Source organism: Rhipicephalus microplus, chromosome 4, assembly GCF_043290135.1.
Source record: "Rhipicephalus microplus isolate Deutch F79 chromosome 4, USDA_Rmic, whole genome shotgun sequence".
NCBI classification, from domain to species: domain Eukaryota; kingdom Metazoa; phylum Arthropoda; class Arachnida; order Ixodida; family Ixodidae; genus Rhipicephalus; species Rhipicephalus microplus.
In genome coordinates, this window is record NC_134703.1 from 36,842,884 (window position 1) to 36,870,378 (window position 27,495).

Consider the following 27,495-nt stretch of genomic DNA (forward strand, 5'->3'; position numbering starts at 1 on the left):
CTAGCACGCCAAAAAAGGACCACATCTATTTTGTCTGTGCTTTCGTGGGGTGATACGGGGGTGGGGGGCGTACTTCAGCCCCTGTAATTAACCCGGCGATTGCCTCCCCAATTAACGGGACTAGTGACACCGTGATATTTTCGATTATTATCGCAGTTCGAGACGACTTTACCCTGGCCCCGCACGCGGTCTGGCGAAAGCAGGTGTACGACTGCTACGCCGCCTTCAGGTTAACACTTCTCTTAGTCCAGCGGTCACCCGGCACTTCATACCGGAAATCTCTGGCACGTGTCCAACTTGTCAAGTGTTAGCCGACAACCTTCACGTTGTGGCTTTGTGTCCTGCAACTCCACTCCCTTTCTCATCCCCCTTCTCCATCCCATCTAGAGAGGCTTAGAAGAAGTACCTACTCGGTGGCTCTACCTTGGATGCGCAACGCTCCTTGCTGGTGCGCGCTCGGGCAGCAGCGACCTCCAATGGCGCCCCGGACTAGGGACTGCCACTCAGACGCACAGGAACTCTAGTTTATTTCAAAATACAGAGTTTACTACCTTCACCACCACTACCTGCGCTTAGTGTCTTGCCCTTTCGGCCCTGGCAGTGTCAATTGACACCACCGCACGACATTTCCCCTAGTATCTCGGAAACGCAACGAATACTACTCATTCTTGAGGACATAGTTCTTCAATGATCCCCACTGCAATTGACACCAATATTGCGGCACGTTTGTCGAGGTAGCAGTCACAAAGAAGAAGAAGCGCGACCGAGGTCTTCCGTGAAGCCGAGGCGCGTAAGTTGAGGTGGGTAAGTGCCATTTTCGGGACGGCTTACCGAAGCTGTTTCAGTGAGTATTAGGCTGAAAACTAAGACGTTGGTTTCCATTTTGTGTATACCATTGTTTGGCTGGAAAAAAAGAAGCAATTTTTTTTCCTTTTCCAATCAGTAGGCCCTAATCACCTAATTTGACGCCACGTTAATTAATCCAAAAATGCTTGTACGAGTGGCTCAATTTTTTGTTTGTGAGTCTTCTGAGGTACTAACTACGAGAAAAACGCGCACAAAAAGTGTATCCGACCAAAACGAAAAATCCAGGGCTGAAAGGGCTTTTTCCACCTTTCACCGCCGCTAGTTCATGACACTGCGGCCCACCCCACGCTAAACCTTGCTAAAACCAGAAGAAATTAAGCACAGGGAGTTTAACGTGACAACCCTTTCTGGTCATATGGTTCTCAAAGTGTGTCCTTCTGATACTATAAAAGAATCGAATTCGATGCAAACTTTATTGGAGGGCAAGTCACCGATACTCGCCTCTGTAGGTAATTTAATGAGAAACAACTATGTTGTTATTCATGATTAACGTGCATGGATGTCCTCCTCAATTCAAATGAGTGCAAGCGTGCCGCTTCTCTAGTCCGGCCGTGGAGGTGGCAACTTTTTAAAACGTTGCACTACTACTACTACTACTACTACTACTACTACTACTACTACTACTACTACTACTACTACTACTACTACTACTACATTGTGGACGCACGGCCCACGGCTTAAGGAGCTTCGCCCCTAAAAACGTCATCGCAGCTCTGCTAGTCAAACATTCGTACCAGTCTCGCCGTGGTTCTTCCTTGCGTGTGCAGCACAAGCCGGCTGCAATCAGTGATCACTCGTCACAACGTCACGCCCTGTGCTCACTGACAGGATCCAGCAAGAAGCGCGTTCACTGTGTCACAGCGCGAAGAACACACATTAGGAGAACTAGACAATATATAACTGGACGAAATACAATGTACACCGCGATACGCCATGGCTAGTGGTGTAAAATATAGAACCGTACAGCGTTGTTTGTTAAGTAACGAGCATCCCACTTGCTCTTGTGTTGTGCAGTTTTTGTTCATATCGGTAACCATTTATTCTACTACTAATCTCGTTCACTATTGTTTCATTCACATCTGTTCACCGTAGCAACTAACCCAATCATTCGCTTTTTTATGAAACGTTTGAACCGTTTAGGTGGCGCTCCAGGATCATAAGCGAGGAGGAAAGGGGAGGGTGTCACTACCTTGGAAACTTGTTTTATCTCGGGACCTTACCTCGAAGGAATCTTGGGCGACAACGCTCCTCCTCTGCAAGTTTATGTATTGGGTGCGATTTAGTCTTTTGTCAAGGCGAGAATCTGGCTGGAGCCTTATGCGCATGTGTACTCGTTTTGAACCTTTTGCATAATAATAAATAACACCACCGGCCATTTGCAAGATCATGTGCAAGGAACGCACCAATTACAGACGCGGATGGCGGAGAAAAGAAGGGGTAAGTGAGAGAGTGGGGAGAACGCCGTCGAGAACAATGAGTGACACTCCCTTGAAAACTTGTTTTATCTAGGGACTTTAGCGTCGCCAGATCGTCACGACGCGGCGGCGCGCGCTTTCATCTGCCTCGTGTACTTTGCCCCGCGGAGAGGGGATGCTCTCGCGGTCGGGACAATCGTAAACCTCGGGCTTTCACCGGAACGATTATGTTGTTGTTACCGGGCGCACAATGATCACTGCCCTCGTTGCACAGTCTCCGTTTGCGAAAAGAGCGCGCTCTTCAGACACAGTGAAGTAACGACCGAGACGCTTATTCGCGTTCACCTGTACCTGTGAGTACGTTTCGTGCGTCATTTGTACAAGATAAACGCGAGGCACGTTTCAGTCACCTTGCCATTGTTTGCGTGACCTTCCAATTTGTTGCTATCGCGTTCATTGCATCGCCTTTGCGGAGAAGCAGTGATTTTTTTGCAGTTGGTCATTCCGTCGATGTAGTTTGCCGAAAGAGCAGCTATTTCTGCCTGTTTTTGAAACGAAATCACCAACTCTCGATCTGCTGTCTGAATTGCGATATTTGGCGCCCATGTTCACAGGAACCTGTATAGATTGGCAGCGCTTTCTACGTTAAGAAAGTGTTGCAGTAATTTAATGTTCGTAACTTTAGCTGTTCGAAAAATGATGATGCCACGCACTCTCATAGAATCACATTTATTATCTTATTGGCGGTCAATCGCTTGTATTAAACAAATAAAATCAGGAACATGAACTGACACAAGTAATAAAAAACACAAAAACTGAAAAAAAACCAAAAAATATATGCGAAGCTGTCGGACACTGCAGTCTTCGCTTGTGTGCCAGAGTCTGCTGATCACTCTTTTAGGAATCCATTCCCTCATCCAGAGCAACCTCATATATAGTTCGACTCACACCAATGAACAAGCGTATAGTCCACTTGTATCCTCTCTAAGACTTTCTTCATTCAGATAAAACAGGATTCGCAAGAACACTTATGGAATACATCGCTCGGATGCCGACTCGACATGTCCGCACAGCCGCATGCAGTGCGGCCTTTTCATAAATTAGGTGATAGTTAGGATTCATGTTGCCAACCATAGATGCGTGCCCAAGACCACGGGCTACGGCTAGCGTGTGCAGTCAAATAACCTATGAAGGTATCAATCACGCCCCTATCTTGCATTCCAAACAAAACAGAAGAAGAAGAGAGCTGAGCAGCTGTGCTCAAGTACACCATGCACGCACATCAAACACACACAGATCGCCTTGTCTGTAAAGTGATCCACGGAAAATGACATTTGTTGAAAGTCACTATCTCGGTCTATATAAATCGTATCTAAAATTGTGTTGTAAGTTCGTACGTACATGCACGCATATTACTAACACTGTTGCAAAGCAGCGAAGAAATAGGTTGTGTCAACGTGGAATGTATGCATTAAATATTTCTGCTCAAGAAAATTCGAATGACTAAATTATGTTAAACTGGGCAATTTGTTACCATTGAGTTTAACCCCGCACAGCTCTCTCTCTATCTCTCTCTGTATCTCTCTTGCTAATAAGATCATAATCAACGTAACTAAACTTTTCTTGTTAAGGTTTCAGTTTTGTGGCGCTCACGACAGCAAAAAAGAAAACGAAGTTTCGCAGTTCATGCAGTCTAATCTGCTTTGGTACAATGAGAGCCTCGCAGAAAATAAATGCTAATCACCGGTTTTGTAAGCGAAAGTTCACTGTGGACTTTAGCCAAGACTTTTTTGTGAAATCACTCATTTTTCCGCTACACTGGCCCGTATGAGAAGCTGGTTAATATTTTCAGCTCAATAATGCTGTAACACTATACTTTTACAGCTACAGCCGGCAATCGTGCTTTTCAGTAGCGCTTAAATAAAGGAATATTATGTGTCTTTACAAATTATTAAGCGGTAAATGTTCAATTATTAAACTGTGTTGCAGCGAACGAGATTGATCTTGCATCTTGTATGGATAAAAATGGAGCATACTGGTTTCGGTGGCAGCGAATATTAACTCCACGTGTTCAACCTTAAAGACCGTACCTAAATGCCCCCTTGAATGCACGACTGCGTTTAAAACCGCAGGGAAATAAATATACACGGGGGTTGAAAAGTTCCCAGGCTATGCTGTCATAGGAATACATAAGATAGTGGGCCTGGGAACTTTTTACCAGCCTTGCGCTTCTTGAAGATTCCCGTGGATCTTACACCTTTCATTCCCGATCTCTATACACCGCGTTCACTATATTTCGCTTAGTCACTTCACTAGCTACGATTCAACGTAACCAACGATACTGTTTTACGGTCGTCCATACTATGCATTCCACGAAGGCTAACAATCCGCATTTCGTTTTTTCGTGGTGCCACACCTCATGCGTCCTTCCTCCAGAGGGAAATTTGCGAATCGCTGTGGTAGGATCTCCGCACTCATTTCAGTCTTGGAGGCTTTTGTCCTGGCGATGCCGGTCGGTGATGCCCTCCACCAAACGACAGGGGTCAGCGCTGGCAAATGAAAAAAGCAGATTGAAGAACTGCATCGGGATTTCACTGGTACATATTCTACATCTATACTGCTCTCACTGAGCTCGTGGACTATGAATACTCAGCAGCACCGATCTGTCCGTAGCGATGGCACTGCGTGTGGTCAATGGGCGAAGCACTGAGGCAGTTCCAGGATGTTGCACTGAGTCCCAGCTCGTTCGTCCAAGGAAGGGCACGCGAAGGACAAGGTACACGGGGCGACGCACTTGCACGCACACTTCTCGTATAGTTCGTGCTGTCGCTTCACGCGCACACTTGGCTCTCGTCGATCCGAAGCAGTCTGTCTTTCTCTACGAGACGTGGTGCACTCCTTGGGACAGTACTTCGCTCAGGAATACATGGTGTGGTGAGACGCCGTCTTGTAGTATGGCGTGACCTGGCCGTAAATCTCTCTCTTCTGCGTCTCGTACTCGTACGGGTTGTGACTCTGCGAAGGCGTAGAGGCACGAGTTAAGACCAGCAAGAAGGCTTGAATCGGTGACGACTAAAAACACGACTCTGTATGCTGCCCAAGACCGATATTTCAACAGCGTGTATGGCTCTCAACTTAGCAACACGTTCATGAGAATTCAAATTCACCACTGAAACATGTTCGCTTCCGGAGCGACAGTCGTCGAAACAAGCGACAGCCATAATTAGTCCTAACAAGCTTTCGGAATGTGCCTTTGGTCACTGCCAGATTCTTTCTTCCGGGACCTGTTCACACCGAAGGCCCATGCTTCTCAGCCACACTTAAGTCCTGTTTGAAAGTTGCACTGTTGTATTTACCCGTAAAGTATTTTTATCTCACCTTGTTAATGGTGAAACACAATTAAGGGTAAACACTATGACGAAATCAGTATCTAAATTAATCTTCCTTCTGCACACTGAAAACTTCCCTTCGATAAAGGTTAGTGGCTATCAGCTCATTTTTTTCGTTCCTGTGCGTTTTCATGGCTCTGTTAACAAAAGTGCAGTATACTGCAAACAATAGAATTAAAATGACGGTATTGGACGGGCCGGCGCTTTTTACTCGGGCTCAGTGGCGGTAAATGACAGCGAATAGTCAGATAAGCTATTGTGGCATGTACATCTATGCATATATAGCGATCAGCGCAGATGACATTCCCGCTAGCTTGAACTGATTCGCCTGGGGGATACTGTTAGTCACCGCTGCACTCATTTAACTGGCCGTACGAATAGCTTAACTGCGAACGGTGCCAATAGTATGAAACGACAGCGCATATATTCTAGAACTGCTCACTTGATGTGCCACAATGGAAAATGCTGATGGGACTCTCCGTGGTTGCATTTTGCCAGCAATGTGTGATCAGACCACCAACAACTGCAACTATAGGGCATATATAATTTTCTTGGTAGCGAAAGACAAGACACCAGACTGTAGCGAAACCACTGTGCCACGTGGTTAGTGTGTACAGGCATCCCCATCAACACTCTTCATCACTTTGTCTTCCTTTCCTTTTTCTCCTGGGCAGAGTAGTGGGCTAGAGCAAACTAACTCAGACCGACCTCTCTACCTTCTCTGTGTTGGGCGCTGCCGATACGCTCTAGCCTATATATTGCATGGTTTACCGGTGGCGGGCCATACATGGCCCCTCTGGAGCGCGGCCTCTGGATGTGGCTGTAGTGGTTCTCTTCTGGAGGGCTCGGACTGCGCACTCGATTGGGAGTAGCGAACACCGGTGGTGTCTTAGGCGGTGCCGTGGCCTCGGGTTGCTGCAAAGTACAGGCACATACACTGAACCTGAAGAGACGCATCTAAGTGATTTAACATCATAGTTGTCATAAGGCCTGCTAATCTTGCTCTCCCAAATAGACCAGATGTCCCTTGAAACAGTTGAAGCTGGGACAAGTTGTTATAGACACATTAGAAAGCGTTCTTTGAATCTGTTGGTCCTGTGCCGTTTCCTGTTATGGTATGTTCTGTTAATACCTTGTAATAGGCTGGATGTTGTTTTGGGCTAAGAACGACTGGAGACATCCTTCTGAACTATCATAAAATGACCTTACAATTAGACTCTATGGTCCCTAGCATATCTTGCCACATTTATTTTTTTTCATGTCAACAAAGAGTTGGCGCGAAACTGGAATTGCTTCCTCTATCCTTTCGTCGTCACAAGTGTGCTGGAAGCTACATAGATATGGGGAGAGGGGATGGCAAGCGGGCGCAGATTCTGCCAGTTATGGAGGCTTGAAAGCTACTAGCTTTTCTAGCTCAATACTGCACATCGCCTTACTTAAAAGCCTGGAACATGATCTTTTCTACATCTGGTTTAGACGTGCGCGACGTCGGCACGTCACCTAACAGATGGTCCGCTTAACCACCATTCATCAAATTAGTTGTTACCTGTTGTTACTTTGTTCTACTAAATTCTGTATAGTTGATAACGACATTAGCGAGCACAAATTGAACAATTTTTGGCTGTTTTTGACACGAAGACGGAAGGCAGCTCCCTGCTTGGTGGCGCGCAATAATATATGGTTCACACATTCACATGAGCGTAGGCGACACGTGCGGTTGCATGTATTTTCTATGTTCGAAAAGCGTGGTAGGGTTTCGTTAACTGGCAACTAGATGCTTGTCAGTGATTAATAGACAGATAGTTTAAGTCGTGGTAAGCGCGAGATATATTGCGCATTGGTATTGGGAGGGAAAAACGATTGATTGATTGACATGTGGAGTTTAACGTCCCAAAACCACCATATGATGATGTGAGACGCCGTACTGGAGTGCTCCAGAAATTTCAGTCACCTGGGGATCTTTAACAGGCATCCAAATCGGAGCACACGCGAAAGGAAGAACAAAGCATACATTTAATGCTGCCAACATCCGTTTAGGTAGCGGCTCGAGTAGGCATAGGAAGCGCTTATTAAACTATAGACTATTTTAACCCTGGTGCAATTTTGCACTTTATCAGTACCACCTGTTTCCTTGATACACGAATTTACTTCATACTTGAAATATCAAGACCATGGCTTACAGCTCATGGAAGAAGTTCATATTCTTTCGTTATATTTTCTCGGCATTGATATAATTGTAAGAGAAATTTTACACACACACACACACACACACACACACACACACACACACACACACACACACACACACACACACACACACACACACACACACACACACACACACACACACACACACACACACACACACACACACACACACACACACACACACACACACACACACACACACACACACACACACACACACACACACACACACACACACACACACACACACACACACACACACACACACACACACACACACACACACACACACACACACGTTAGATCTACTGGTTCAACACTGTAATTCAATGCTCTCTTACAGCGAGATTGCGATGTAAGCGAACAGTTCTGATAAATCGTTTCATCGTTAATATTTTTGCAGTATCTGCGCGTTAAGGAAAAGCAACCTATTCGCTAAAACATTTAAAAGTCTCGCCGTATGAATAGTACTAATATTAGGGCAGCAAGCCTTAATTATAGTAGTGCAACTCTTTCGTCAGCTTCTCGCTTATACAGAACTTCCCGCTTACACTGCACGAAGTTGTCATAAATCTTTTCATCATTAGTTTGTTTTAAGAAGATCAGCGATAAGGTGAAGTAAACTATTGATTAGTACGTTTGAAAGAAGCCCGCTGCATCAATATTGTAGCAGAATCAAACGGAGAGTCGTTACCACGTAAATGTTGCCCATGGCGTCGGCGATGTGCTGCCAGCGCAGCCTGTCCTCGACGCTGACTCGATAGGCCGGTCCCAGCGTAGATGCCTTGCTGAGATAGCCGAGACTGCCGACCGAGTGGGCCGACATCACTTCCGCCTTGTGTTGCTCGCGCTTCCAGCGACGGCTGCGTACAAACGTGAGAGACGATAATGAGCATTTACGCGTCACCTGCGGCATTTCGTATCTGCCGCTTCTATCGGTATCGTTTCGTCACCCACGCTGTTTGGACAGTGGATCGGCGCTTTTCGCGCAAAAACTAGCCGACCGCGTTGCATTGCTTACGGTTAGGTGTGCGAGCACGATGCGAGGCACTATCATTAGTGATAAGGAAACACGCTTATCAGATGAGAACGCTCGCTGTAACAGCATAGCAACGGTTGTCCGTTTTTCACATGCCCTGCTGGATCGCTATTTCGTGACGATGAGTTTTCTCAAAGCTGGCGTCTTTTCGCTCTTCGTAAACGCTCAGAGCGAGACCCTGTCCACGTTATCAGTGATATCAGTTGGCCGTGAACGGCATAGAATCGGAAAGAAAGCGCCGCTATAACACACCGGCTTCGTTCTATGAAATTCGGCACATCACGCTGCTAACCTGAAAACGTTATCAATATAGTGTCGCTTTATTTATCAGTTATTGTGACGAGACCCAATGACTAGGCATTTTATGCGAGTAATCACTGCTTCAATTCCCTCCCTGGCGGCCGCAGTGCGACCGGGACTGATGTAAAGAAACGGATGTGCCTGGAGACTGCGGTTGACCGAAGCCTAACGTCTTCAGTGCAACCAGAGCGTAAAGTTTTCCTGTTTATAATGCCGCTTTAGTTACATATGTGCGCCGAGTAAACTTACTTCCAAAGGCACAGGCAGACGAGGGTGAGAACGATGATGATAACCGCCGTAATCGAGGCCCCCAGTGCCACGCCCAGCACTTCTCCGTCGATGTCGCACCTGGAACCGATGTACTTTCCGCGGCAACTGCACAGTGAATCCAGACACCGACAGAGGTGAACATTTGATTCGCGACAAGACATGCCAATGAGGCGAGATGTGACTGAATATTTAATTGCTCTTGACAGAGACCAATCAAACCATCACGGGTTACCAAAATTAGTGCAAGCTCACGTCCGTTGCACAACTGTTGTTCCGTTTGTTAATGCAGACCTAATGTGCGAGCACTTGATGTGAACAAGAAATGTCCTAACTCATTTCGTTGCATGCGTGAGATAAATTTAATATCGATGATGCGTCCATCAGTGTTTTCTTGGTTTCATGAGACTTGTTGAAATGGAAATACTCAACTGGCTGTCGTAAGTTCTAAGGCGTTACTTGGTGGCTTTTTACTTTTAATAAAAAGGAGCGTTGCTGAGAAGGTAACGGCAGGTGTGTATATTGCCGAAACCTGACGTAAAAAATGAATGACGCGGCCGGAGCTCGTACCTGCATTCGCGTTGTCCATTGGCGATGCGGCAGTCACCTCTGTTGTTGCAGTAATCCGGTGCGCAAGCTAAGTGGAGAGAAAAATAAAGGTGAAAGGCACTGTCAGTCTGCTGAGCAGAAGTGTCATCGCAATAATACATGGATGTCTCGATCGATGTCATCCTGTGCTGTTAAGGCTTCGTTGCGCTATTCATATACATAGCTGTGTGGTCAAGGTAGTTGCGGCAATGAACATTATTTTGCATGTAAAGGGAAACATTGGGCACGTTGCTTGAATGTAGACTTGCGTTACTTTGGTGGCTCACTGAATGAATTTGGCATCAATTTAATAGTTTTATTTTTTACCACTGGAGGGCACGTCAATTAGCTCTGTAACTGCAACATTGTAACTCTGTGTGATACTCTGTGTGCTAATTTTTTTCCCCTTTGCGTACCTCACATATTCACACATAACCACTGTGCATAGATATATGGTTCATGGTGTGCGTCGATGAAGAACGTTTCTTCTATTCGATTTCAAAAAAAACTAATAATATCTGAGGTTTCACTTTCCAAAACCGCGACGTGGTTACGAGGCACGTCATATGCGGAGGACTCCGGAAATTTTAACCATCGGATGTTCTTTAGCGTGCACTGACATATATCGCAGCACGCGGGTAGCTACCATTTCTCCTGAATCGATCAAAATGCTACCGCCAACAACGGTATTGAATCCGCAACATGCGGGCCAGCGGCAAAATAGAAGCTACCCAAACCACATCTTCGTCCTGCGTCGTATTGATATGCCTATCCGTTTTGCGGGAAAATCCCAACACTTTTTCCTGAGTGGCGTTGCGGTGCTCTGACACAGTGTGTCCCAGATCTCTAAAAACCACTCGCCCTCTTGCGGTTTCAAAAGAAGCCCCAGCGTAAACGTTTTTAGACATCCGCAAAAGGGGGCATCTAAATACGCAAACAAATATGCCAACTAATGCGATGCCTAACGGCTGAAGCACACCGTTATCTGACACACATATCGGCTGCCTATACGTATACCGCCACGCCATCAGCGGCCCTAATGGTAGGAGCAGTGTCAAAACTTTCGCTCACCGGTGCAAGTCCTGCCACTCTTCCACTTTGTGTCCGGGTACTTGTCCGTGTAGCCCGCTTTGCAGGTGCAACGGAACGTGCCGAACACGTTCTCGCAGATGGCGTTTTTGGAGCAGTCGTTGAGAGCCACGTCGTTGCACTCGTTCACGTCTGCGAGCGCGGAAGGAAATGTAAATACCTCACTGGCGCTATTCGTAGCTGTACTCATGACAAAGAACGCTATTGTTCTTTGCAGAGCGGGACTTTCAGTGATCGAATACGGTATGTTTGTTGTATCGGGAGAAGCCGTATGTATTAACAGAGGTAGAGGCTTGTACCTGTTGGAATTCCATTAGAACAGACAGTCAGCATACAGCGCGATACCACAAGGAAAAGAAAGAATAAACCATGATAACTAAGCTGTACGCTGCGCTTTGTCTTACCTTGTTTCTTGTTTTGTCCCCACGCTGTGTATTTACTGTACTGTTCATACTTCTTGTGCTACTACCATGCCAACTATTTGCCATGTGCTATGGAGGCGTTGGTTCTCTCTCTAGAACTATTCAAATCGGCCAACCCTTTTTGCAGTCTTCATTAAACAACCATAACAAATGCTGGCATTGCGCTTCTGATTCTTCACTACAAAGATCACCGTGTTACCACTTTGCAGTCGACTTACTGATCTACTGCTTTATCGCTATTTCATCCTCATTTATTTGATATATTTTCATTTTTAAGTCTTGTTTATCAAGTTTGGCAGTTTATAATAATCATTCTAATCTCGATGCTTATGGCATTCAACTCCTCCCGTTTCCTTTTTTGATATTTTGCCACTCTGGATGAATCGCTTGTTTCGCCCCTTGATGTCACATGTCTAACTTCAATTTCAGTCTCTGAAATCACCTTATTCATTGACTCTGTTCTCTGTTCATGCTCACGTTTTAATGTCTCATATTTATTTTGCGTGTGTTAACCTGGAATTTTCCGCTCTATAGCTGCTGCTGTAGGTCGACCTGTCATAAGGTTCTAGCAGGTCACTTTTACAACGTAACACAGACCTACTGTTATTTGGCTTTCCATAGTCCCTGTTTTAGTCAGTAACAGCAACCCAGACTAAAGAAGTCTATGTTGCAAAGCACGTATGAACTATACGAGAGTATGCCAATAGTGTGAGACATCACAGGCGAAACACGTTTACGGTGAACTCACCGTCTACTGCGAGGCCCGAGTTGAGTAGGCCGTCTACGTAAAGCCTGCTCTCTCCGATGTTCGAATTGCGACGGTTGATCATGTTGACCACCTCGTGCTGCAGGACGCGCTTCACCGAAGGCACGCGCGTGATGTCATTGTCCTCCAGCTGCACGGTAGCGTTCATCATGATCTTGCTGCCGGCGGACTGGAACCTGTTCACTGTCGCGTCCACGAACAGCCGCGAGAAGCTGGACTTGCTGAACAGGCTGTGCAACTGCAATATACAACATAATACACGAAGAAAAAAAATAAACGTTTGAACTCTATTACGGGGGATGACCAGCGAAGTGGTTTAGCACATTACACAGTGATGACGCAGAATTTCGAGCCGTATAGCCGACTCCACACCCTGCAACTAAATCCGTAATGTTTGTCCAAAAAGTCCCACCTAAATTTAGCTTACACTTATAGTTTTCCATTTGAGCCGCATGCGTCTTTTTGGCGCAACATGCGTCGTTTCGCCTGGCTTGCCACATTATCTTAGCGCTACATCAACAATCTCAATTGGTGTTCGCACAGTTCATTCTTCATTCTTAGTAAACCAGCGTATAGTAATGGGACTTGCCCACAGCACATAGCTGCAGTAGAAGTTTTCACACATAAACGGAGAAATCACATATCCATATATAGCTTCGCTCTAAAACAAACAACGAAATAGTTATACATGAAGTAAGCAGAGATGTGTCAATTCTTAAGATTTACTTCAGAATACTGGGTTTTTCTTCGAATACATTTACTCCACACGCTTCTTTGATGATACGTTTCCACTTCCATTTTCCGCATCAGGCATCAAGCACGCATGATATATCAAGCACGCATGAAATTTATAAAGTTCCTTCAGCTGATTGTGATGCAGCACGTTTCATGACGTCACGATGGTCAGTTACTGCCCGTAACAGCTAATTCTGTGAACGCTGTTCAGTGAAACATTGACACGGGGTAGTGACGTCGACGAAGGGAGCAGACTGTATACACGTCGAAGATGAAACTGTTTATTCGGACGAACCTGTGGCTGTTCAACAAAAAGTCAGGATACAGCGATACCCAAAGCACTGATAGCGGCGAACAGAGCGCCGGCCGTCGATCAACTGACAAGCGGAGAAGCGCGTCGTCATTTATACACGTGCACATGTCGTCGAATATTCTATATCGTTATCGCTAGCAGCCGCGTAGTTTCCAGAATGATCTGTCATGTTCACGAAGTGCGCGTAATTTTAACAAAACGATCTACTGCAGCCCTGAAGCTTCTCAAACACTGCAGTTGTGGTTTGCGCTGAGACTTACTAAGAATGTAACGGGTCGATAACAAAACTTACGGACGGAATGTGGCAATATATTAGTGAGAGAGAGAGTATAGTTAGTCAATGCAGACCTGTTGAGACACTCGTCATGTATTTCTGTGCTCTAATTATTGCGTTCTGCGCTATATGCTTGCCGACAATGATACCATTGAAATTCCAACACTGCATCTACGTACCGCAACTATTTTTACTGTAGTCCTTCTATATTAAGGAAAGACAGAGAGAGACAGAGGTGGGGTGAACTGGGCTTACCGCTTGCTTTGCTTCATACTCGAGCAACTGATAGTCCTCCGATTCCGGATTTCTGTAGTTTCTGTTGAATACCAGTTTCTGGTCTCCGAGCCTGTCGAGCTTCAATGTTAGTCCGACGTTGACAACGGCTGCGAAGGTTCGTTACAGACATTGTTATCGGGCATCACTTCGTTGAGGTTCACATAAAGCTATAATGAAAGACAGCGAGGTACAATCAGTATGCCACAGAGCCAACAATTTCACTTTAAACGATATAACCTCATGATACTTGAAAGAGGAGCATGTTAGAGGAAGTCAGTGACAGGTGCTGCTGGTATTTAAAGTGTCATGAAGTCAACAACTCCCACAATCGGCCATTCTGGTAGAATATCGCAACGATGGACTGAAACCATGTAATACCAGTTAGCTCCGCAGTTTCGATTTTATGGTGTCATTAAGTTGAAGCAAGACTGAAAGTTGGGCTAGTTGGTGATACATAATGGGCAGAAACAGCGCACAAACTCACGGGACGAAGAGAAGAGACAAACAAGCGCTGTTTTCAACTGAATAATTTATTGAAATATACAAGTTATCTGAACACATAAGATAAAAACGCACAGAACATGCGCAGATGCCCGGCGAAGGATCGTGTCGACGTCATTAACAATTTTGCGCTACGGGTAACTGCGCAGGCGCGGCATATTCCATTCAAACAAACATGCTACTGATTAAGATTTCCTCTTTTTCATGTAAAGATATTGATGTCTGACTGACACAGGACTCCCCTTCTTTTTTGATAAAGAATGCTTCCACTAGTTCTCTTGTGATCTGATCGCTATGTTTGAAGACAGCGCTTGTTTGTGTCTCTTATCTTCGTCCCGTAAGTTTGTGCGCTGTTTCTGCCCATTATTTCATTAAGTTGAGAAGATTTTTTGCTCAATATCGCGATTTTGATAGTTTTCTTCGCAGCAAACATAAATGGGTTTTCTATTTGGCTGGATGCTGGTTAATGTGGATAAGAGTTTTCGGCTCATGATGCTACGCCACGTTGTGGAGTTGTGCCTAGAAATCCTGTAATTTTCACTGAAAAAAAAGGGGGGGGTGGGTGGAAAACATGATGGCACTTACGACTGCAAGGCCCCCTGGGTACTGTCCTGGTGAAGCCCGGCCTGCAGTGGCAGGAACTAATGCCAAGTTCGGCCTTGCACCACTCGTTCAATTGTGAATCGCACGTCGAGTCGTCGCCCACGATGCAGGTGTCGATTCTGAAAGAAAATAAAAGTATCTGTGTATTTGATCACTTCTCTGTACCTGCCGACGCTCAAACAACCATCTGGTTCGCGTTTCGAATGCTTGAACTTAAAATACTCAAAACAAACGTGTGTGGCTCGTATAAGCCCTATACAAATTTTAGCACCCATGTTTAGAGCGTTTGATCGCTGTCACTAATTATGGACTTATTCGCTGATCACTGTGGCTGTGCAGTTATGAATCGTCCTTCAACTTACACAAGATATCGAAAGAAATGTCTGCATTACGAACTTCGAAGTACACAGATAGCACACCATAATAACTCCAGAAAGTTTTAAGCTTTTAGAATATTTCCTCTTAGTTCATTTGCATTTTGCAGATATATTTTTTTCTTGCATATATTGTCTGTATAACTATGAGCTTGCACGTCAAATTGCACCACATGACGACGATTGTGCTACGTGTACATCTAGCCGACTTACTCTCTTTAATTTTTTAATCAGAAAAAAAAGGGTGCAATACGTCAGCTCAAGAGAGAATTAACTTCTGTTCAAATATTGAGAAGGTTACATTTGGGATGAAAACGGCACACACATACCTCACCAAGGTAGTGTTGTGTTTTGGCCGATAGCCAGGTCTTCTTCTTGGAGGAGAGCCCGGCTTCGAGGTAGACTTGCGCGTTGGGCCTGTTGGTTCTTTAGGCCTTGGCCGGGATGTACTTGCACCAGGTCTCTGCGGTCCGTGGCCGTCCGGTGGTCTTGGAAAGCCATGAGACAACTCCGGAGGAAGTCCTATCACTGGCCTCACATCTTCGATCTCCACCGGTATCACTATGGGCCTTCCCGTGGGTGACTGATTATACTTCACTGGTGGCCTTGTATGGGTCACCTCTGGCACGAGTGTCCCCTTCCCGGATAGTGTCATCACCACGTCAGATTCATTTTCCTTTGTCGTGTGGGTGTTTGTAAGTCCAGTCGTCGAGGTTGAACGGATACTGGGCTGCAGCGTAGTTGTCGGGCCCGTCGATGGCGTATTGTCTAGCTTCGGTGTTCCGTATATCACCTCTGGCTCCCTGCCTGCATTTGAAGTCTTCGAACCTTGCGGTGAAGGCGGTGGTTCTGCTTGTGCGTTGGAAGCTTCTGTACCCTCAATTTCATCACTGTCGGGAGAGTTGCTTTCTGTACTCGTTCCTACTTCTACCGATGGTGTCGTGGTCGAGAACGTTGGTCGAATCGTCTGAGATGGAGTCACGACGTTGCTTACGGTTCCGATCGAATGCATGACGGTAATGTCGAAAACGGATGGCTCAGTGGGCTCCGTAATAATTTCAGGCTCCTCGGCCGTATTGAAGCTTACTCTGGAGCTGTTGGCTCTGATGGAAGAGTCTAAGAATACAGGTAGCCAACCCGACACAGGTCCTGACGGAAGTTTACCAGATGGTTCCAAATCAGTTTCCGTCCTCGTAGGTCTCACGTCGTGCCTGTCGTCTCCCCCGTGTCTCGTCTCCTCGACGTGGACGTCGCCACTCACGCTTGTCGGTGTCACTTCTTCGACCGGTGACGAAGACACTGGCGCTTCGTGTATGAGCACGATGGTGGACTTGCTGTGAGGCAGTTGCTCAGTAGCGGTTGCCATAACTTCTGGTCCGTTGTCGCGAACGGTCTCCCTGTGCATGGTTGGCTGCTCGGGTTCGTTGTTGGCCGGAGGGAACTCGGACAAAGCGGGCGTAGCCTCGTGCTGGTCCGGGTCGTGCGCACCATGCGGCGGTGGCTGTTGGTGGCCGTCATGGTGCTGGGGCCGCTGTTGTCTGTCGGGGCCGTTGAGTCCCAGCAGCTGACTCACGTCCGACGGCGTCGGGTAGACTGTCGGTGGGTGCGGCAGAGGAACGATGTGTATGTGCTGCTGCGGATGGTGTGGATGGTTCGGATGGTTCACCGGCGGGAAGTGGAAGTTGGGTGGGGGCGGCCGCGGGATCGTGTCAAAGTGACCCGGGTGAGGCGGTGGCAGGTGTGGTAGGCTCGGCCTCGGTCGTGGTGGTGCCGAATGCGGCGGGTGTGGAGGGTGTGGTGGTGGGTGGGGCGGGTGCGGCGGTAGCTGCGGCGGCCGATGCGGGGGTGGCGGGAAGTTGAAATTGGGGGGACCCCGGTTGTTGATCCTCGAGGGTGGCTTGTGGTGATGATGCTGTTGGGGAGAAGGTGGTGGCAGAGGAGGAGGCGGCAACCGCATTGACGGAGGTCGAGGGAGGTTCATGTCGCCACCAAGAAGTTGGATGATGCCGCTGAGGATGTTGTCAATGGACGGGTTCCCGCCACTGCCGTTGCCGCCACCCCGAGTCCTTTCGGTGGCGGCGGCAGCGGCAGCTGGGGATACGGGCGTCTCCTCTCGGCTAAGGCTGTGGTGGACCACGTGTGCCGGCGTGGCGCTGGACGGCTGAATGCTGCGCAGGACACGAAGCGAGGCCTCTTCGGTGTCGTCGTCCAGCTGTGGTTCTGTTTCGGCAGGTCCCGAAGTAAATGATGGTAACGTTGTGACTTCGGCCACTCGCAACTCTGTGGCCGATATCACGCTGTCAGTACTCATAGGAACAGTGGGTGCGCCGTCTTGTTCTCCTTGGTTGTTTGACTCTGATGAGGATGAGATAAAGCTTATACCTCGCTCCTGCTCTGCGTCGCCGGATGTCAGGGATGGTGCTGATGGGTGAGCCACGACCCTTTGATTGCTTTGACTTGTTCCCTCAGCACGCTTTGTCGATGTCTGGAACTCATCTGCCACAGTTGCCGCTACAGATGGCTCATTCGTAACCGGGTGCTGCTTGCGTTCTGAATCGTCCGAAGTAAAGTCCCTTTCCTGAGATCCTTCAGTACGCAGCGCCAATGGCAGTTTAGATGTTTCGGAAAGTGTGGTGACAGACGTTGTATGAACACTTGAGAAAGAACTTGAAAGTTCTAGTGAAGTTGTGCCATTAATTAATAAAGAAATACTCGAAGTGACTGGCCTTAAAAGCTTTGGCGTGCTTTCACTTTCTTGACTATGTGTTGATGAAGTGGATGACTGTGCGGAAACTGCTGCTATGTCAGCTTGCCCTGAAAAAAAAAAGAAAAATGAACAGATGTAGGATCGATCGCTTTATATCCGTGGCATATAATTAAAAAAATTACACGCCGACATTACTCAGTGCTGGTTGAAGCTAACAATAGACATGTGAATGACAGTTTGTATCTTCTGATTGATTGATTGATTTATTGATATGTTGGGTTTAACGTCCCAAAACCACCATATGATTATGAGAGACGCCGTAGTGGAGGGCTCCGGAAATTTCGACCACCTGAAGTTCTTTAACGTGCACCCAAATCTGAGCACACGGGCCTACAAAATTTCCGCCTCCATCGGAAATGCAGCCGCCGCAGCCGGGATTCGAACCCGCGACCTGCGGGTCAGCAGCCGAGTACCTTAGCCACTAGACAACCGCGGCGGGGCAGTTCGTATCTTCTTATCAGCTAAAAGTTTCGTTTATTGCATGACAATAGCGCAAAATTAACAGGAAGACAGATCAGCAGGGAGAAATACCTGATGAAGGCCAGACTCTAGGCCGAAACGTCGAAATAAACCACGTTGTGACCGCTCACGGAGGATCTACTTGACTATATGTATATATATAGATCCTCCGTAGTGTATATATAAATAAATAAATATATATATATATATATATATATATATATATATATATATATATATATATATATATATATATATATATATATATATATATATATATATATATATATATATATATATATATATATATATATATATATATATATATATATATATATATATATATATATATATATATATATATATATATATATATATATATACGTCATGTGCTACTTTCAAACGGCGCGAAGAACACTTAACGTTTAAAACACATTTTCCTCTCTGTGGCCTGCTGAAACAGGCTTGCGTTTCTTCGAAGAAGTATTTCGGGCTGGTCTTTTTTTTTTTTTCAAATTTCTGATGAGTGTGACTTAGATGGAACTCGAAGCACAGATACCCCACCACAGAACAACCTGTCAGAAAACCACACATTAAAACAACAAAACAAAGGAGCAAGTCCGGGATTTTATTTGGCACTTGGCTGCTCACAGAAGTTTTTATTCGCCTGCGCACAGAACTAGCGAGAAAAATTGCCGCAACTTGACACTGTGACGGTGACGTGCACTCACTTTGGGCTGCGCAAGTGTGGATGGCCATTGCCCTTTACCAAATGCTGGTCGTTGCCATAAGGAGAGATAAAGGTCGGGAACCTTCAGCACTCGGTAAAGGGCAACCAATGGCCATCCACACTTCTCAATGTACAGATTATCGTCAAGTGCTGCTTACGAAACATACCATGCAGCTATTTTTTTATCCACTGTGGAAGTCACAGCTGTCTGGTCAGGGTGGTTTAGGATGACTGATAAACCACAGTACTGACTGTACTATCTGCGTCAAATGCAACCTGAACAACGGCAAGCGTTCGCGATCCACTTATCCACCGTCCACTTATCACCACGGAAAGGCGCGCATATACATGCGCAGAGCAGCTGGACAGAACGTGTGCGTCTTTCATTTGTGATAAGTAGGCGCTGCGCACAATACAATTGCGAAGGCTTGCCGCTGTTCGGGTTTCATTTGAGAGAAGAGCGATAAATGTTTATTGCGGCGTAAAAGCTGTGAGGTCGGCCTGAATCTATAGCCTGCTACTCAGCGTTAGGAAAGGGGAGGGGTAGGAAAGAAAGGAGAGAAAGAATAGGTTGTTGATGATGAGGAGGAAGGTGACGATGAAGCAAGACCTTGGATCAATATAGTCTCTTGTCGAGTTCTGTATAGTAAAAACTTGGTCCGTGCTTTAAAAATATCGCACTGATGAGGAGGTGGTGGTCCCAACAGAATTTTTTGCGGAAACTTGCCGATCGGTACATTTTCATCAAGACGGTGGCCGTCGAAATTCTTTGCGCGATATATCGTGGGCAGACGCACAAGATATTTTACGCTGATAGTACGCCATTTAGGCACAAGTTACGGCTACTTAGACGACTGGAAACCCTCAGGCACCGTTAACGATTTGGGCAGTCTGGCAACGTCCCGCCTACACTCAGGGAAGACATGTGCCTCCCTATTGCACAATAAAGGTGTTTACGGCCATCTGTCCTCTGGCGAAACGTAACTGAAAGAATGTGAGACAAAACGAAATAAAGGAAGAAACGGTAGTAAAGGCGTTGCAATGCAGCACGGGTGGATAGATAGTCGAAAAGCAAAGCGACGTCGCGAAGAGCAATAAAACTCCCTCCCACCTGGAATTCGCTGAAAACTGACATTGCGTGCTCGTTTTCGTTTTTGCACAGGCAGCGCTTGTCGCAAGCGAGGCGCACTTCTTTTCTTGTTTTATTCGTTTAACGTGGCGTTCCATAAACGAGTGTGCCCGTTCGTATTCCTTTCTTCGGTAACGTAAGAGAGAATCGCCACGACGCCGATTGTGGAAGCAACGGGGACACTCAGTGGCACCGCGTGTTCGCGCGTGTACGTATCTGTGTACGCAATTGTGCCCGTGTGCGGCGTAAAAGCACGCACACTTGAGAGAAAGAGAGAGAGAAAGAGAGAGAGAGAGAAAGAGAGAGAGAAAGAGAGAGAGGAAGAGAGAGAGAGAGAGAAAGAGAGAGATAAAGAGAGAGAGACTCGTAAAAGAACGATCGCGCTCGCCGTGGCCTAGATGGGCCGCCATATACAACGCCACATATCGTGCGGCGTGCATGGCTCATAAGCGCGTCTGGATGCAGCGATGCCTGCTGCCAGTGTTTAACTCTTGAACCATTTTTTTTTCTTGTCGTTTGGCCTAGATGTATGATACGTGTCGTCTTCGCAGCCGTTTTGTATACGTTTGTTTGCTCTTATATTCCATTGGTTGAGCGCCGGACGCGAGAGACGCAAACGGCACGTTGCGAAGCCGTATGTCGTGCAATGGAGAATTCTCCCAGGTTTTACATTAACTATACAAGTACGCGGACAGCTGAGAAGTAAGGCTTCGTTGATTATTCTGCGTGAAATTAGCTACGTAGGTATTACTGACGCAGCCAGGAGAGGGTGCACGGGGCAGTTCGGGGCGAAAAGTTTCAATGTTGCATATGCGGGCACACATGCATTCACGCGCCAAAACATACAATAATTATAGTAAACCCGTCCCTCTCCCTCCCAGGAAAAAATGTATAATCGAGTTTTGATGTGGAGTTCGTCCTGCGTTCGCTGCACGCATGGGGCTGACACTCAAGTTTACGTATCAGACTTTCCATACACTGACCCCCCCCCCCCCCCCGTGTTTATTTCGGACAAATATGTATCCGTTCCTGGATACATGCAAACTCAGTCGAAAGGTATTCGCTGTCTTACTTTGCCACCCTTCTGAGCTGCGTTCAGCAACAAAATCGAATCAGGTCGTCGCGTTAACAAGACGCTCTTAAGATAGTTACTAATAGTGTTGTCAGCACTAATGTAACTAGATAACGAGGCTAATGTATGGCAAAAGACACTTAAAAACTTGATGCCTTGTTGCAGGAATCTTCGTCAGCTAATATTTTTCAAGCGTGTTGAATGTGCTTCCCCTTGCTCATTTCTATGTACTAGAGTGAAATTAAAGAATTGTTGACAGCCTGGTAACCATATTATTGACCCCGTAGCTCACAGCGAACATACGCCTAATTTTATATTGTTTAGCTGCACCATAGCGTTGATTTAGTAAAAAAGCGGAAAAGATTAGAGCGACTTCAGCTTTTTGTTCGACTGTTGTATATATATATATATATATATATATATATATATATATATATATATATATATATATATATATATATATGGGAAAGAAGTGTATACCTAAGGGCTCGTTTTTCCGTGTTTTTGACACAACGTTAATGAGATCTAACAGACAGTGATGCCAAGGAATGTACAGGGATTAAGTTATTAGAACGAATGGAATGTACATAAGAAGAAAGAAAAGTGGATGACAGATCCTGCTCACGGCTGGTTATTGCTTCATCCACTTTTCTCTTTCTTCTTATTTACATTCCATTGGTTCTAATAACTTCCCCTGTACATTCCTTGGCATTACTGTCTGTTATATATATATATATATATATATATATATATATATATATATATATATATATATATATATATATATATATATATATATATATATATATATATATATATATATATATATATACGCGCTTTGACGTGTATAAGGCAGTTACTCATTTCGGCAGGAATGCACATCGAACGAATGCCACAAGACCCGGTCCACTATCCTCGACTACATGAAAACACAAGGAGGTGGAGGAGGAGGAGGATAAGGCGGAAGAGGGGGGGGGGGGCTATATTCCGCGAGCTTTGTTTCTGCTTGAGCCCAAAAATGCCCGCCTTCGAGGTGAAATGTCGGCAGCCGTGGTTTCGGAACGCAGGCGCCTCCGGCCGCGCGCGAACCTTAATTTACGCTCGACTCGGACACACGCGCTCGGCGGCTGATCGTGACTGCGGCGAAACGAATAAACCACAAAGCCCCGGACGGGAGAAGAAGCAGCGAGAGCAGGCGCACCGCACTGACCCACATCCGCGACCCATCATTTGCGCTCAAAGGCCCGGCTGCCTCATTGTTGCCAGCGCGGCGTTGCTTTTTCCTCGGCGGCGCCTGACCTTCGCGGCGACCGCGAAACGGTATATGCTCGCCCCGACAGGCTGACGGCCGGATTTCGAGAAGTGAGGATTCGCTCGACGTTCCGGCCCTTGCGAAACGCGACGTCTGCGAGCGTCGTCGTGCTTGTGTACAGTGTTAGACTTGGGTGCACACGTGTGTCGAAATGCCGAGTGCGGGCGACATGGCCGTTCCGACTCCGTACTCGACGTGCAATATCCGCTGCCCGCAACCGGTATTTGCGGCCTCGCGCTTGTAGTACGTTTACGACTTTCCTGAAACCGCTGTTTACCTATCGACTATTAAGGCCTTAGAGGGTTCAGAAAACGTCTAAATTGACCGTGGATGTAAGAATGAATTATGCACAAAATCACGACGTGATGACGTCACCACATGACCTCATCATGACGTCGCATATCACCCAAAGTCACACATAAAGGTGCGCCACATAAAGTTTTGGCATAAAGTAATGACGTCATCACATGACGGGATCCGTCATCATCACATGACGTCATTGCCTCCAATCCCGGAGCAATGCAAAAGACACATTGGGTGCAGAAAGCTTTGATTCGATCGATAAGTGGGGTTTAACGTCCCAAAACAACCATATGATTATGAGAGACACCGCAGTGAAAGGCTCCGGAAATTTCGACCACCTGGGGTTCTTTAACGTGCACCCAAATCTGAGCACACGGATTTACAGCATTTTCGCCTACATCGAAAATGCAGCCGCCGTAGCCGGGATTCAATCCCGCGACCTGCGGGTCAGCAGTCGAGTACCTCAGCCACTAGACCACCGTGGCTGGGCGTGCAGGAAGCTTTCGGAGGTGGGCGAGGGAGGATCAATAGATCCAGTGAGAATTATAAAAAAAGAACCACGAGCAGATGGCTTTCGTGTTTGAGTCGTCTTAGGCGAAGGCATACGTGAGCCTGCAAGTTTTATATTCGTGCTTGAAGGCTGAAATTGCAACCTGGGGATGCATCGAACGCGGAGTGTAAAGAATAATATAATGATCAATTCATGGTGCACTGTATTCGAGTGATTGCAATGGGCACCTTTTTCTCTTTTTTTTTTGGTTAATTTCACCATGAAATCAGTGTGCGCGTTACAATAGAGCAGAAAAGAAATATCGGTGTTAGGTTTTTTCAATATTTCTCTCGTGTAAAACTACCCGCGCTTTGTTATCGGGAACGTGCAAGAATCGTGCAGGTATACACTATTGGCGCCAGGTGGAGTTGTGCGGCTCAGCTGCCTAACAAGGTAGTTATAACATAACAAGGTAGTTATAAAGTGGGAAAAACAGGTATCCAAGCCTGCAGAGGTAAAACGGGGGCTTAGGCAGGGGTGCCCCCTGTCACCCTTATTATTCATGATGTACCTACAAGGATTAGAGGCAAAATTAGAGGGAAGTGGACTGGGCTTCAACCTCTCTTTAGTCAAACAAGGAAAACTTATTGATCAGGCACTACCAGCATTAATGTACGCAGATGATATAGTGCTAATGGCCAACAACAAGGAAGATTTGCAGAGATTGATGGACATCTGCGGTAATGAGGGAGATAGGTTAGATTTTAGATTCAGTAAGGAAAAATCAGCAGTCATGATTTTCAATGACAACGAAGGTAGTGAGCTTAGAATACAGGAGGTCACGCTAGAGATAACAGATAAATACAAATATCTGGGCGTATGGATAAGCAATGGGACCGAGTATCTGAGGGAACACGAAATATACGTAACGACTAAAGGTAACAGGAATGCAGCAGTTATGAAAAATAGGGCACTGTGGAATTACAATAGGTATGATGTTGTGAGAGGAATATGGAAAGGGGTCATGGTTCCTGGGCTGACGTTCGGCAATGCGGTCTTGTGCATGAAATCAGAAGTTCAAGCAAGATTAGAAATTAAGCAACGTGGAATAGGTAGGCTTGCTTTAGGAGCTCACGGGAATACACCAAATCAGGGAGTACAAGGTGATATGGGATGGACATCATTTGAGGGCAGGGAAGCTAGCAGCAAGATAAAATTTGAGAAACGATTGAGAGAATTGGGGGAAGAGCGTTGGGCTAGGAAGGTTTTCAGCTACTTGTACATGAAGAATGTCGATACAAAATGGAGGAAGCGAACCAGGAAGTTGACTGGCAAATACTTAGAAAACAGCAGGTGGCCAAACCAAAAAGAACTATCGGTTAAGAAGAAAGTGAAGGAAACGGAGACTGACATGTGGAGAATGGGCATGATTAAGAAGTCCGCACTAGAGATCTATCGAACTTTTAAGCAGGAAATTGCCAAGGAAAGGATCTATGATAATACTCGGGGTAGTTCTCTACTGTTTGAGGCCAGGACGGGAGTACTGCGAACCAAGACATATCGGGCCAAATACGAAGGGGTAGACACAGTATGCAGTGCGTGTGGAGAGGAAGAAGAAACTGCCGAACACTTGATAATGTTCTGTAAAGGGCTTCACCCTATAGTTCAGGATGATGGCGCAGAGTTCTTCAAAGCACTGGGGTTTAGGGACCGGGAGGGCAAAATAAACTTTAAGCGGGTAGACTTGACCAGAAGGAGGTTATCTGATTGGTGGCTAAAGTCAAGACACGAGTGAAAATTAAACTCTTCACTGCAAAGTACGAATCCTCAAACTCACTTTTTAAGGAAAAAAAATAGATATAGTTTTTGGTTCATTAGGTGTTACGGCTTGGTGGCGCTAGCCACCGCCCGATCTAAAGGGTACAGCCATATCCATCCATCCAGCCTCCCTGATCCGGCACCTCCCAGTCGGTGAAACATTTAATCGCCCGCCCTCATGCAGTACACTATTATATAGATGGTTTCAAATTCACAACCCAAAAAACTTCTGGTCACCTCATTTATCAGCTCCTAACGTCGAAACTGAAATCACGTTTTCAAGTTATTTTCAAGGGTAAGAAAATTTCCCGGTTTTCTTATAAAAGAAATGTAGGTGAAGTACAAGGGAATGTTTTGTAATTTTTATGTAGCTCAATATAACATTTATTTGAATATATTTTGCCAAATAATAGAGGGAAACTGTAGAAAAACAGCGGACTACTTTACTACTTTGTAAAGCTTTAGTTGCCCTCCGATGCTATTCGGGCACATCGGTAGACGAAACCGGATGTCATCTAGTGGTTGTGTTTGTGTGAACCATCGAATGTACATGTATTTCAACGTCATCTCATATCCATATTCATATAAATGACGCCTGTTTTGTCATCGTCGTTAGAGTATGTCTAAGAAGAAAATGTTCTGATGAGTGTTATTGACGTTTGTGACAATAAATTTTTACTAAACAGGGGCTGTGTTTGTGAACATTGAAATGGTCTATATAAAGCGCGCCGATGCTTTGGTACATCTTATACCATTTGCGACTTTTATCTTTTCGCGCACGCGCGCGCGCGCGTTGTGTGTGTGTGTGTGTGTGTGTGTGTGTGTGTGTGTGTGTGTGTGTGTGTGTGTGTGTGTGTGTGTGTGTGTGTGTGTGTGTGTGTGGCCTTGATCACATTCACTGCTATCAGTGCGCATGCTCTTTTTATCCTAACTAAGGCGGGTCACTTTTACAGTAAAGTACCAGTTGAAGTATAGTCATGGGAGAAGGAAGGCAATCTAATAACCAATATGGATCAGACAGTTGAGGTGGTGGAGGAGTTCTGCAGAGAGCTGTACAGAAGCCGAAACAACCAGGATAATATTGTAAGAAGGAATAATAGCCCAGAGGAACTTGACATCCTACCAGTAGTGATAGGGGAAGTAAGAAAAGCCCTAGAAGGAATGTAAAGAGGCAAAGCCACTGGTGAGGGTAAGGTAACAACGGACCTGCTGAAAGATGGCGGAAAAATTGTGTAAGAAAAACTGGCCCCTATATATACGAAGCGTTCTTGATGGGAAAGGTACCAGAATCTTGGAAGAACGCGAACATTATTTTAATCTATAAAAAAGGAGGCGTCAAGGACTTAAAAAATTACAGGCCAATCAGCTTACTGTCCGTTCTCTACAAGCTATTCACAAAAATAATAGCCATATTATTAGGGCGACATTAGAGTTCAATCAACCAAAGGACCAAGCAGGATTTTGTGCAGGCTACTTCGGCGTCTCTCATATTCATATGGAGGTTTCGGGACGTTATATGCCCCACATATCAATCACATCATTACAGGCTGCTACGAAATAGACCATATTCGTACTACATCAACCTCTACATAGCCCCTAAATAGCTTTCATAAATTAAGAGAAGGCGTTTGACTCAGTCGAGACATCAGCAGTAATGCAGACATTTGGGAATCAGGTCATCGATGGACCCTACATAAACATACTGGAAGAAATCTACAGTGGATAAACAGCCACCGTAGTTCTCCATAAAGAAAGCGATATAGTCCCAATTAAGAAAGGGGTAAGGCAGGGAGACAAAATCTCTCCAATGTTATTCACCGTGTTTTTACAGAAGGTTTTAAGGGTCGTAGATAGAGAAGAGTGAGGGATAAGAGTTAATGAAGAGGGAAAAGAAGGAGGAGGAGAGAGAGGAGAGAAGAAGGAGGAGAGAAAAAGAAAAATGGTTATTTCAGGTGACAGTGACACAGTACTTGGAAGGCGAGATGAAGA

At 45.9% G+C, this 27,495-nt stretch overlaps 1 protein-coding gene across 1 annotated transcript in view; it reads right to left on the bottom strand.

The window, feature by feature from the left end:
• Positions 1 to 2,995: 2,995 nt before the first annotated feature.
• The window catches only part of LOC119171881 (uncharacterized), a 67,243-nt gene continuing 42,743 nt past the window's right edge, over positions 2,996 to 27,495 (bottom strand). Inside the window, exons 2-11 of the mRNA XM_037422748.2 lie at positions 15,756 to 18,240; positions 15,035 to 15,171; positions 13,928 to 14,055; positions 12,333 to 12,588; positions 11,145 to 11,294; positions 10,056 to 10,122; positions 9,468 to 9,593; positions 8,574 to 8,742; positions 6,443 to 6,586; positions 2,996 to 5,297 (exon numbers count right to left, since the gene is read on the bottom strand). Of these exons, the coding sequence (XP_037278645.2) occupies positions 5,199 to 5,297; positions 6,443 to 6,586; positions 8,574 to 8,742; positions 9,468 to 9,593; positions 10,056 to 10,122; positions 11,145 to 11,294; positions 12,333 to 12,588; positions 13,928 to 14,055; positions 15,035 to 15,171; positions 15,756 to 18,240 (3,761 nt within the window). The 3' untranslated portion in view covers positions 2,996 to 5,198. The remainder of the gene's footprint in view (positions 5,298 to 6,442; positions 6,587 to 8,573; positions 8,743 to 9,467; positions 9,594 to 10,055; positions 10,123 to 11,144; positions 11,295 to 12,332; positions 12,589 to 13,927; positions 14,056 to 15,034; positions 15,172 to 15,755; positions 18,241 to 27,495) is intronic.